The 12,843-nt window shown below is 38.6% G+C and overlaps 1 protein-coding gene across 3 annotated transcripts; it reads right to left on the bottom strand.

Annotated features, from left to right (window-relative positions):
- Positions 1 to 1,635: 1,635 nt before the first annotated feature.
- On the bottom strand, positions 1,636 to 12,833 carry st8sia5 (ST8 alpha-N-acetyl-neuraminide alpha-2,8-sialyltransferase 5). 3 transcript variants are annotated; one of them, XM_026356938.1, is made up of 9 exons: positions 12,162 to 12,833; positions 7,684 to 7,791; positions 7,291 to 7,386; positions 4,407 to 4,499; positions 3,397 to 3,483; positions 3,103 to 3,247; positions 2,912 to 3,024; positions 2,630 to 2,722; positions 1,636 to 2,516 (listed from the first exon to the last, which is right to left on the bottom strand). In XM_026356938.1, exons 1-9 carry the CDS (start codon positions 12,305 to 12,307, stop codon positions 2,054 to 2,056), a joined length of 1,344 nt encoding a protein of 447 aa, XP_026212723.1. In that variant the 5' UTR covers positions 12,308 to 12,833; the 3' UTR covers positions 1,636 to 2,053. The 3 variants fall into 3 exon arrangements, with proteins under 3 accessions (XP_026212723.1, XP_026212724.1, XP_026212725.1); XM_026356939.1 differs by having other exon boundaries at positions 12,268 to 12,833; XM_026356940.1 differs by lacking the exon at positions 7,291 to 7,386.
- Positions 12,834 to 12,843: the final 10 nt, after the last annotated feature.

Below are 12,843 nucleotides of genomic sequence, written 5' to 3'. Positions count from 1 at the left end.
ATCACCACCCTGATATGATGTTCCACAGTCCCAGCCATCCTCAGTCACTGAGAGGACACTGGCATCCATGAACTGGGCACTACTTAATAATTGAGATGTTGACATTAGCTTTGTTTAAAGAGCTAATTAAAGCAGACAAATCAGCAGCTAACTATTCTGAAACAAGACAGTAAAGTTGCATCTTGTTTCCTCTATGGTCCCATCAGAATGTGATGGTCAACACACCTGTAGCCCACACACACAAATGAGGCAGTAAATTAGGCAGCATAGTAGTTTGTTCCTATAATAAACAATATTTGTGACCAATGTATGCTTTTAATAATCAGGTGCTGCAGTATAAAACTACCCCACTCACACACACATGCACAATGATAATAAATCCACAAGTGAGAAAATCCAAACAAGTTTATTTACAAACACAATACTAGTATAAAGAATGATCCCGAGTCAGTTAAGAAGCACTGTGTTATATATATTACCTCCTTTCAGTACACAGAGCAGTTCTCCTCCTCTCAGTTCTTGCTTCATTAAGTGGTCAAACCCATACTTTAATGTTGATGTTCACATCTCTTGTGCATAAAAACACAAATGGTGTAGAAAATACCAAAATAAATGCATGTTAAAATCTCACTAGCAAAGTGGTCCTTGAAATAAAAAGAAAACTATGCACAAGTACACAGCTGACATGAAAACAAGAGTGACAGTAACAGTAAAAACCTTAAAAACCCCATTCAGCTTTCCAGTGCTTAAATGCACAATCATTGCTTGAGTGCAAACATAATATTCACAATTCAAGGTGAAGGTGAAATAATACAGTAGTAATAAAAATGTACTTCACAAAAGAGCAGCAACCGTCTTCATGCTTGCATGTAATGAGTGAGAACTGCATCCACAATTATACAATTTGCCTTGAGGAATTCTTTCATCTCTCTGTGGAAAAAAATTGTGTATATATTTGCAAAAGCACTGTATAGGCTAAAGTGTAAACATATTTCAGTGATCATTGAAGCAGGCACACATAAAGCCAAGTATAGAGTAGAGTCATGCAGAGCATTACATGATTATGAATGGTGTTTACAGGGAGTAAGACTTCACTAATTCCAATAGAATATCAACTGAGACCTGCACATGAAGTTCTACATCATAGAGACCAACTACAAGTTAGTTTGATAATTTGATGTCAGTGTTTTTTAGGATAAGCAAAACACATAGGTGCATTGCATATCATATATAGGGAATTGATATCTCATAAGGCAGCATGGCTTAAGACATGAATGACGGTGAGAGGCTACTTCACTCAGCAGTGCTCTGTTGCTTTACAGATTGAACGGCTTTGAAAGTCTAAGTTTTTGCTGAGATGGTGTCATTACAAAATATTTATCTGGCTTTTGTTTAAAATCATGACAAGCCAAAAAAGAAAAGGGAAAAAAAAACAGCATCACCTCTCATACATGCTTTTATAGCAGAAATATCAGGGGACATTTTAAATGGGAGAAAGTAGGCCATTGAAAACAGGCCATTATAATGCTGTTTTAAAATATTCATCCAGTGAATCTGGTGAATAGGAAATAGATTACAAAAGTAGACAATTGGGTGTTACAATTTTATCTTTTTTTTTCTGTTTTTTATGAGGCGTTGTTTTACACAAACATTAAAAGCTTTCACACCCACACCTACAGTGTCCAAGATAAAGACAGAAAGAGAAAAGGGGGGGGCACAAAGACATCCACTGCAACCCCTTTTCAGCATAAATATCTGTGCAATGTTGAGTAGAAAACACACTTCTGTACAGCGGTGCCACTAGAAAACTTCACAGAAACAACATCACTATGAAGACCAATTTTCACATTGAAATTAAGCATCATATGGTCAGAGAGTAAAAGTGATTTCATTGGCTATATAAACAGAGAGAAGGATGTTGTCAATTAAAGCGAGCAATCTTCAATGTGTAGTTGAAATAGTGAGAGCAAGGAAAACTGTCTTTTTAAATAGGGAAGAAACTGTGTCAGTCGATGAAATAAAACATGACAGATAAACATGTTACAGTGAGGGATCACGTGCACTGCCCCGTGTGTACATTGATGATCCCACGAGAATGCATGTGAATGAAGTTGAAAATTTCATGAGGCATTGCATGGAAGCCAGGCCGTGGCTTTACATTGTCGTAGTAATGGTGAGTGATGAAGATGCCAGAGGGGTTCATAGGAAATGCCCAGAAACCGTACAGGTGGACCTCCTCGCACATCTCTAAGGCAGCGGTCACAAGCATCAGGCCACTGCTGAGCCGTTTGGCCCGGACGCCCTGCACCGCCCAGAAACGCTGCACGTTGAGCAGGTACTGTGGGTGGAAGAAGAACACGCCTCTCTGGGAGTCGAAGTCATCAAGCATGTACTTGACTCTGAAAGATACATCAGTGTTGCGGGTGTTGTAGAAGGCAGGAAGCACCACTGAGGAGTTCTCATAATTCTGGAGGACTTCGTAAAACGGTCGCCGCCATTTCTCCAGCTTCTGAAATCTGCATAGGAAATGAAACCAGAGATGACAAAAGCCAAGATGGAGAAAACTAGACACAGAGAAAGACGTAGCATGAGGGAGCTGATCCTTCATTCTGACTCATATTTACAGTACCTCTCAGTAATAATACTCGGATTTATTGTCACCAGATCTGTTTTAGTGCCGACATCAGCAGAGTACTTCTCGTTAATAGGTGGAATGTTGCACCTGCAGAAGAGGAAATACACACCCACTGATATAAGAGCTCAAACTCATATTTTAATGCAGGTGAGACATACTGTGGAGCTATACAGTAATTATTTAGGTGTCATTGGGTGTTGTGCGGCCCATGACTCATGAGGTTCACGACTGTGTAGCCCACACATATCCACCACTGAAGGATTATATGATGTATACCTAAAGACAAAATCTGCTGAGTCAATTTCCTTTCCACATTTGCTGTTCTTGATGATGCCGCCATTTCCAATAACGGCACATTTCTTGTACTGTGATTTGGAATACGGCATATCCTGGATGAAACAGACAAAGACAACCATCAGAACAAGGCACAATAAAAAACAAGGTCATATGCTTCGATTTGAACTCACATCTGGGAACATCTTGAAGACCTCAGTGGTGATGGGAAGGATGCCACTGGTGTCCACCTCGTATCTCAGTTTTGTTCCTGCAGGAGTGTTCCTCTTGGTGGTGAACAGAAAGGAGGGAGCATTACAGCAGCGAGACAGAGACATCCTTTAGGAAAACACCAAAGAAAGAAAAGAGTTGGATTCATTTACAGAAATCAGCAAGAAGCATTATTATTACACCAAGTTAGTAAGTATAATTAAATTTCATTTAGAATTTAATTTAATTTTCTCCTGAAGAGACTCAGAAATACTCACTTGAAGTTACTGGTCTCCTCTTTGTTCTGTTCCCACCTACACACCTGCAAGTTTCTCCATCTCTCAAATAGCTCTGAGGTTTTCACCCTGACAGAAAGACAGAAACATATTTGAAATTAGTTTTTCTGAGTTAACTATTAAATTCCACAAGGGTCGGAAATTGAAGAAGCACCATAAAAACAACTCATATAGATGAAAGACAGGAGAGAAAACTGCAGTGATTATTCAGCAATGGCACCAGCGATGCCACTGGCTGTAGACAGTGGCTTCATCAAGCTGTCCTTGAACTAACATTTCTTTTGAGTTGATTAGGAGATGTGATGTACTTTGTGAGTGGCACCATTACTTTGACTGTCTGGCAGAGTGACAGCAGCTGTTCTCTACCACAGTCACAGTGGCTCACAGCCATTCATTAAGCACCCAGAATGCATTTGATAATAAACTATAGCCACCTCACGGACGTGCACAAAAGGTCACTGAACAACATGCTGCTCAAATTGCTGTTAGCATAACTGAGGGGTCTAATGAATCTGACCAAGAATCTAGTGCATGATGTAAAATTGTGTTATCTATAGAGCTGAAAACAAGAAAAGCAACTTTTAGCTGTAGCATGTTGGCTATAAAATCAATGTCATGTGGCAAGATTTAAATTTTCCTTCAGTTTTGATTCTTTCTCTTTATTGTGCAGTGTGAGGATGTGTTGTTTGTCTATTATTAGATGATAATAATTATTATATTAATAATTATTATTAAGAGAATAAAGTGAAAGAAGATTTTCCTGAAAAGTTGTTAAGTCAGACCTGTCCACGCCAACACGGTGCATTAAAACCACTAGATGGGGCTAATGTTGTCATTGATTTATGTAAATGAGTTTAACAGATCTCACTGAACACAGACCAATATTTTAAAGTGATTATTTCATTCCTGACATACCTGATACTTTACTTTTAGCTCATACTAAGTCAGACTTGCCACCACTAATGTTGGTTGCATCATAAATGGACACTCACATTGTCAGGACTTTGATGTCCATAATCTCTTGTCTGAGCTCCCTGCACGCAGTGGAGTTGTACTCAAAGGAGCCATCATAATTTTCCAGGTACCTGGAGGGAAAGACACAGTCATCCTCTGCCTAAACCTCTTCAGACACAAGAGAATCAGCAACACAATTAACAACAAACTGTGAACTTGTAATATATAAAACAATGTGTTGATAGAACACTATAAAGCAAAATATATTATATTTAGAACAAAATGCTTATGGTTTGCCTTGATGAAATATAGAATATCAAAATAGCATTGTGTGGATGACAAATGACAGAAGTGATGCAACTGATGCAATTGATTTTAAGCGTCACGAGCAGAATAATATGTTATTTATTGGACACTTGCACCAGATTCTGTTACATCTTAGCCTAAACCAATTGGATACATTGAAAACTGAAAAACATAATTATCCCATGGTTATGATGGGAACTTGCATTTTGATGGCATTTTGATGTTTTTGTTATTTGATTAATTCAGAAGATTAAAAGGGAAAGCACTGACTCCAATGAATAGTTTGTTAAAATGGTGGATTAGATGGCTACAACAGTGTAGCATCTTGCTAATATGATGATTTTATTTAAGGTAGTGCTATATATTTATGTATTCTGATTCTGGGGCGAACTGCATGGAAATAATACAGTATTTCAGTTGTGCTGTGTGCAGTGACATGAGATTTTGATTTAGTGATTTCTTGATATTTGAGTACATAAACACCTACACAGATGCTCATGCACACAAGTAACCAAAGAGGATTTATTGTTAATCAGAGCTAAAACTTGGGAATTATTTTTGGACACATAAAACAATCATTACATTGAAATGGTAACATTAACCAAAAGCACACAAAAATAATGTATTCAGTATGGTGGTGTGACTGTGTTTTGGTGGAGTTGATAAAATGGTTCTGTAGAGGAAATTGAAAAGCTTCATACTTCATAATTCATGACAATGTGTCAACAAGTTGCCATTTATCTGTGCACTGATTTCCTTCAGCACAACCCTGTGTTTCTATGTAATTAGAGTCTAGTGTGGATAAAATGTGTGTGGGAGGGTGTTTGTTTTGGGATGGCGTAGGAGTAGTTAGTTAGTAGTTAGTTAGTTAGTCTTGTGACTTGTTCATTGTGTGATTCTATTTGATCACAAGGTCAGATCATTAATTAACATATTAATAATATACAGTAAATGTTTAAGTTTAGAGTTTTACAGTTGCTACTTATAAAAGAAGAAACGACACCTTCGTGAAGTTTGTTAACACTAAAACTCACCAAGAAGTAAAGTATTTGAACCCTTTGAATAATGACTTCAAAAAATCTAATTGGACCAGTCATTAATTCCAAGGATTCACATACTTTTTCACTATTATATGAGGTTAGTTATTAATTAACAAATTATTGCAGGAAACCATGAAATTCCAAAGTTCACATACTTTTTCTTGCCACTCAGTTTCATTGTACTTGTGTACCTGTGTATGATATAGTATACTGCCTGATGCTGGAAAGTGGCATGTCTACATCATGTTTTTACACTGGCCAAATGATTTTGCCTAGTTGTAAATTTTCACCCCTAGAGGGTTGCTCTCTTTAGCTCTAATCTATATTTTTCCTTTTAAGTTTGGGCAGAAGGCCATAGACTGACAGAACTCAGTGCATTTAATAAAGTTATTGTATTTATAAACACACTGATTCATGCAGAAAATACCAGGTTTGATATTTTGATATTATTTGGTCTGTTTTATTTTTCCAATTTTTAGAAAATTATAAAACTTGTGAGCTCTAAATTTGTTTTTTTTAATTTATATGTATTTATAAAGAAAGATGTCAGCAATTACAATGTATTTGTTAGAATGAATGTTGTATAAAATGTGGTGTTTTGGAAGATGAATAAAACTGCAACATGTTACCAGCGGCTGTGGAGGAAAATGAAGTGAGTTAAAAAATAATAATAATAACAATAATAATAATAAAACAACACAATGAGCAATGCAATGGAGGAATGCATTAAAGGAACAAGATGGTGGGATGGATTTGCACAAATGAGGAACGATGAAACTGGTTGTCTACATCCACCTGATGATGCAGTGTATTTCAATTTCCAAGGTTTTACTAAGAGGAGCATCTGCTGTTTGTAATACATCTGACACTTTAAATAAGGATATGCACGCTAGTTTCAGCTAAGATGATGAAACCTTTGCAAGTGTTCTGTGATCATTTCTAAAAGGAAGACAGTAATTCTCTGGACGAGATGAAGTTCATCTCTTATAGCATATTAGATTAACCACAGAATGCTGGTTCAAAACCAATCCAGGATAAGAAAGACTAGCCAGCATTTTACCACAGATACAGACATCTACTTTTCAGGGCAATGAGGATTTAGAGCTTTGGGGGAACAATCTGCCATGTTCCTGTCTTCTTGCAAGGAAAGCAAAGTGGAAAAGAGGGTAAATCCACGTTGCAGATAGAGACAATGCAGATGTGAGAAGGGGAGGTAGAGGGTGCGGAGAGAAGTGTCCACACTATGTACATGGCATACACACAGAGCTGTGCAGAACACATGACACACAGATTGAGGTTGAGGACAAGGCATTTGGAAATGGGTGCTGGATGGGACACAGAGGTACGAGGAGAAGCCAGTACATCAACAGGAGACCGTGGTTCAACCAGCTTCTGGAAGGAAGGGATGGGTTTAGGGATCTGGGGTCAAGGTGGATCAGACAACATGCAAGAGCAAATCTGAAGTGCAACCACCACTGAAAAAAATATGAGAGTTCTTTCCCCTTAGACTAACAAGAAGAAAGAGGCATTGTTGGGTTTCTGTGAAAATACTAAAAATGCCTTCAAACTGGCCTACCTTTGAGAGCGTTTTTTTTTCTTCTTAATATCGGCTAGGCAGGGTGTGACTATTACGGAGATCTGTGAATCTGGGTGAAAATTCTGACGGAAACATCTGTCAACATGCAGACAGGTTAAGTTAGAGTTAAATATGTGATTGATGTATTCCTGCGACATCACCACCCCTGCTACCTTCCTAAACCTGCAGATTTCAAGACAAGTAGAGAAAAAGAATGTAAATGTGCTGCTGCTTGTGAGTCTGGTGGACGTATAACAGCGGCCCAGTCCAGACATGCAGGGCTGGGTCGTCTCTATGATGGATTTGATATTTGTGTTCTCTTTGACTAGCTTTCTGTCTCTCACACTCTCTTTTCTCAGAGGTGTTGTGCAGTCAGTCACGCTATAAAGGTACCTTTTCCTTCCATTTCTGGCAGGCTTCAGAGGTCCATCATCCGAGAAATTAACAGGACCGGTCCAATTTCCTGTCTCGTCCCCTTTGAGTCGGCTAAACTGTTGCGCACTAGTAAGAAAATGAGTCAGTTTATTTGGGATTTCTTGTCCTTATTGTGCAAATGTCAAACACATACAACCAAGCCCATGTGTTCACTCATAAAACTCACACAATCACACACACAGACATACGCATATACATTAAGGGGGACCAGCATTTTGGCTCCAGAAAAACAGTCAATGTATGGCACCAAACACGGTTAGAATGAATTTTTAGTTAATGACAGCATGGTCTGAATGATAAATTTATGCTTTGCTGGGCTGTTGCCACTATCCTGAGTGTGATTCAAACATTCACACTTAGCAATATTGGCCTTCAGGCGTGTTAGACTTGTAATTCAATATATTAAAGTCATAGTGATTTAAGGAAGGAACAATAATTGTTGCCAATGTTTGTGCGATTGTCAAATTACTTGAGGAAGAGATGCCAACACATTTGTAGATACTATAAATGAGCCAATTTAGACCATCGTTTCCGCCAAATTCTACTGATAAAAGCAATTTATGCATAAAGACCAGTTTAGTCATTATATTTAGTGTTACTCTGCCTGCAAATGTTTTATGTCATATGTGGCTCTAAAGAGCAAATCTGAAGGCTCTAATTAAGTTTTCCTGGACTTGGAATTGGAAACACATCAGTTAACACATGAAGTCTGTGTCTAACAATATGAAACAATTATGAGAAATGTAGGATCCAGTGGATCTTGAGTGGAAACTTAAAGCCAGAATATATCAGTCTTTTGTACATAAATTTTCACTATAACCTCATCTGCATTTATCAGAGGAGGCCACTTAGTGCAGGTGCCTCTCTTCTCTTCAAAGAGTTCCAGCCAGCAAGGAAATGGCTGGCGATATTTGACACGGTATAGTCAACAAATGTCACAGAAAAAAGAAATAGTATTAATGTCTCAGTGCATTCAATCTTTAAAAAATAAACCACAAATGTATTGTTTAAATTTTTACAGGGCTTAGAACTGTCCTGAAAGCTGCTCAGCACTGTACTGTAGTTTTTGTTTTATGAAAATAGGATCAAAATGGTAAATTGTCTACTTGTTGGTTATTTTCAGCTGCAAATGTGGTACATTATTATTAATGACAGCTGGATGATACGCATGGGTTTGATTTGGAGAAATATGTAGAAATTGCAGCATCTTAATAAAATCCATACATTCAAATACATGCATGTGTGGGTGTACATCTCCTATTATCTGACTGATCATTATAGAAGTAGTCATAGTTGACTCATTTCTCTGAGTGGTCTGTGGGTGTTGTGCTAAATTCAGCTGGGAGATTGGACCCAGAGAGCCTTTCTGGGTGCATTATGCAATCGAGCATTTATCAGTGAGGACTCGAGTCAGTGCTGATGTGAAGGCACATTTGCCTTCTCTGAGTGGCACTTCAACATCTCGATAACACACTGCATGCGGCTGCAGAGCAGAACACACTTAAGTCAGAGAGATGCTTGGGCTCTGGTTTAGAATGTGTGCTTGAAATAGGACAGCTGTCTTTTATATAAATCTTTTATATCAAAGCAGGGCCATTAAGTCCCTTGTACAACAAAATATTCATCAACAAAGTACTCGTCGAGTCTTGGTTTATCTGAAACACAGAGGATTGGCCAGTAGCATAAAGGTTATTCAATATCTGTATTTTCCAATTAATTAATCCGGTCAATTTAACATGACTGCTTCTGACTCTCAATCAATCAATTGAACGTCTTGAAATCAACTGTTCAGAGTCCATTTATTTTCCACTGACTCTATTATGAGGACATTTCGGACAGTAATCTAAGCATTAGACTGGACAAACAACAGGAACAAAGGTGCACTACAGTGCTTATGTGCTCTGATTCAGCCCTCGAGCATTGTTAATTGAACTTGAAAGCAGGAAGGACTTTTATACTTAAGGACTGGGTTTTTAGGGTAAACCAGATGCATTGATCCAAGCGACTACTTAACACCGTGTATCAAGTTTCCTCGTTAAGTATAACAAAAGCCCACTTGTTAGTGCGGTAATTTATAAGATATGCACTAAATGCTGCTAAATGCTAGAGTCAATGTATCTCTGAACATGTGGAAACTGAAATAAACACAGCATAAAGAGTTGGTCCCACAAATTAGATGTTTGACAGAGTTGCCAGCATTTTTAATTAAGATTTGGTTCCAGTTTTTCTAAAAAGATTTTCCTTGTTTTAATTAAGCTGATTTATTCTTTTGTTTATACCGTAAGCCAGAAAAAAAACAGGACATTTGAAGATTTCATCTCGTCTTCTGAGAATTAGTGATATTTTTAAACATTTTCTTGCGCTTTATAGATTATTCATTATTTATTCATTAAGAAAATCATTAGTTGTAGCCACATACACTTAATCACAAAGCAACACATTTCTAGATGATTAGATTTAGATACTAACCAACCCCCTCCAACCTGAGGGCTTTGGTGGTTCTCTCTAGCTTCAAATATTTTTAGATATCCTCACCCTCTTCAAGTCAAATAGAGTTGAAAGTTAATCTTCCTTCACAGAAGTGTGTCACTCTCTGTGATCCTTTAATAAGCTCCCTCCACTGCCATTTTACGATGCTACATTCTGCACAACCTCGCCCTGGTGTCAGTGAAGGCAGGCATGGAGCTGATTCATGTGACACTATAGAAACTTAATGGCAAGATTCATGGTCAGATTGATCAAGCACAACAATGCTTGTCATGCACAGTAATTTGACTTTAATGGGCTTCCTCATACAATGTAAGGAGAGGCCCTTGCTCTCTTGGGTCATCTGGGATGGATGTATATACAAAGTGAGATGTAAGATCTACCTGTTTAATTACTTACTACCTGTTTTCTATAGCTTAGAAGTCTCTAAACATTTGCAGACATTTTTTTTTCGGTGCTGCCCTGAAACACAACAGCACATGGTAAACACCGATGCCAGCATTTTCCCAGGTGGGGAAGAAGCTGGGTGCGGTCAAAGCCGCTCATGGACAACAACTTGTGATTGTTTATGCTTGGTTGAGTATTACTAGAGGAGCTGCTCTTTCTTCTCCCTCTGTTTCATACACATATTCACACACACACATGCACGCAAACACATTTTATTTCATCCCTCTCAGTTCTCTTTACTCTCTGTGTCTTTCCAATCTCTCTACCCCACTTGCGCTGAGGTGTGTGTGCAGACAGACTGTACCAAAATGGCTGCCACTGAGCCCACTTGTTTGTGTAGTGTGACTTGTCCCCCCCTCTCTCCTAGACTGAATGCTAGGAGCAAAGACGGGGCACAGGCGAAGAAAGGTGTGTGTGCATCGGGTCTGAATTCATGCATCTCACCGCAGAGGTCAGGATGACATGAATCCACATTGAGTACCCAGCCCAGCAGGGTGGCAGGGGAGGGTTTAGCTGTGGGGAGCTTTCAGATTGCAGCACATATATGTTTTGAAGTAAGCATATATGTGCTGTCTGTAAAATATCTGGAGGTGAGAATACAGTTTTCTGATTGCTTCTTTAATTTGAGGTGAGATTTGTGGTGTTACTCATGACATTTTTTAAACCACCTAAAGATCAAACATCCCGGCTTCTCAACATCTGCTCGTCTCACACGGAAATTTGATCAGAATGTAAAGGAAATGAGCCTGCAATTTGGTAGATAAATGGGTCTTTACATGGGGTTATATGAGTGCAAAGGTGGACTACCAACCATATCAGGGAATGAAACACTTATGTCTTGCAGAGGTGTTAAAAAACAGGACTCTGCAGTGTCTGTGCTGTCTGTTAAAAATGATATATTTTAACAAGGACTAATACGAAATACACATCATCTTTATCATGCTGCTATCATCATCATCATCATCATCATCATCATCATCACCTCCAATACCTTTAGGTTACATTATGATAATCTGATGCCTCTGTAAGATGTAGGCTACGACCAGTCAATAAGGCTGAAACGGAAAATCAAATAAAGATCTTTGGAAAACGAAAGGGAAACATAACCATACACAGCTGGAGCACTGTGTATGGTATGAATGTGATGCTTCATTTTCAGAACATATCAAAAAAATAAATCCAATGGAAATTGTTTCTATGCCACTGGGAAAAAAGATGGATGGTTAATTGCTATTGTTCTTTTCAGCCATTAAATCTTGTTTTCCCCATGCATCCTGACATATAACTCTATACTGACCAGGTTATCAGTCATCGTTTATCTTTCACCAGAGTCATTAATTGGAACCAAAATCGAGCGATGCGCTTTAGACAAAACGGATAAACCGACATGTTTTAAAAGGATGAATATTATCATTATAGTATTAACAACTCTGTTCAAAACAGCGAGGCCTGCGCTCTAATTGCCTTTCATTAATGACGACTCATAAATAATCAGCACTTACCTCTTAATGTAGTTTTTTCCATAGAGGATTTGTTGCAATAGTGTGACAAGTCCAAATGCACAAATAAATATGAAACAAAGAGACCTATTGCCGAGTATATCTTTACCCGACGATGGGTCGGAGTATGCCATTCTTCGGCGCAGCATCCGGGGCTGACAGTGACACCCGGTTAGGTGTCTCTCTCCACTGCATTCAGGACCAGGAGCGCAGGTGTCTTGAACCCGCTGGACTGGACATTGTCCATTACCTCTCTAGGCTATTTTACTGCTCTTTTCATCGCATCAGTGGCGTTGGACGATAAGCATCGCAATGTAGCCTATGGCCAGCTGTGCGTCTCAGCTGCAAACCTTTAATTGCCCTGTATTAAATTCTGCACAAATAAATCTTATATCTATAGATTTCAATGTAAGCAGGCGGATAAAAAACACAAAATGTCCCGAAGGAAATTGTTGATTTCTATCGCAGATCATGCGCTACTCGCCAGGACGAGGCGCAGTCGCTCGGTCGGAAGCAAGCAATGCGGATTATCCAAATTAACGCGCTCGAAATGATAGTTGTCCGGAATAAAAGCCAAAATGTTTAATCAGATATGGTACTGATGCCATGCACGTTTCTTTTCTTACAAATTCTACAACTGCAGCATAACAATACATCACTCGTGCTTCCTCTCAAATCTGGCCAA

This window comes from Anabas testudineus, chromosome 12, assembly GCF_900324465.2.
Source record: "Anabas testudineus chromosome 12, fAnaTes1.2, whole genome shotgun sequence".
NCBI classification, from domain to species: Eukaryota; Metazoa; Chordata; class Actinopteri; order Anabantiformes; family Anabantidae; genus Anabas; species Anabas testudineus.
The sequence above is the reverse complement of the archived record's forward strand: the minus strand, read 5'-3'. Positions and strand labels throughout refer to the sequence as shown.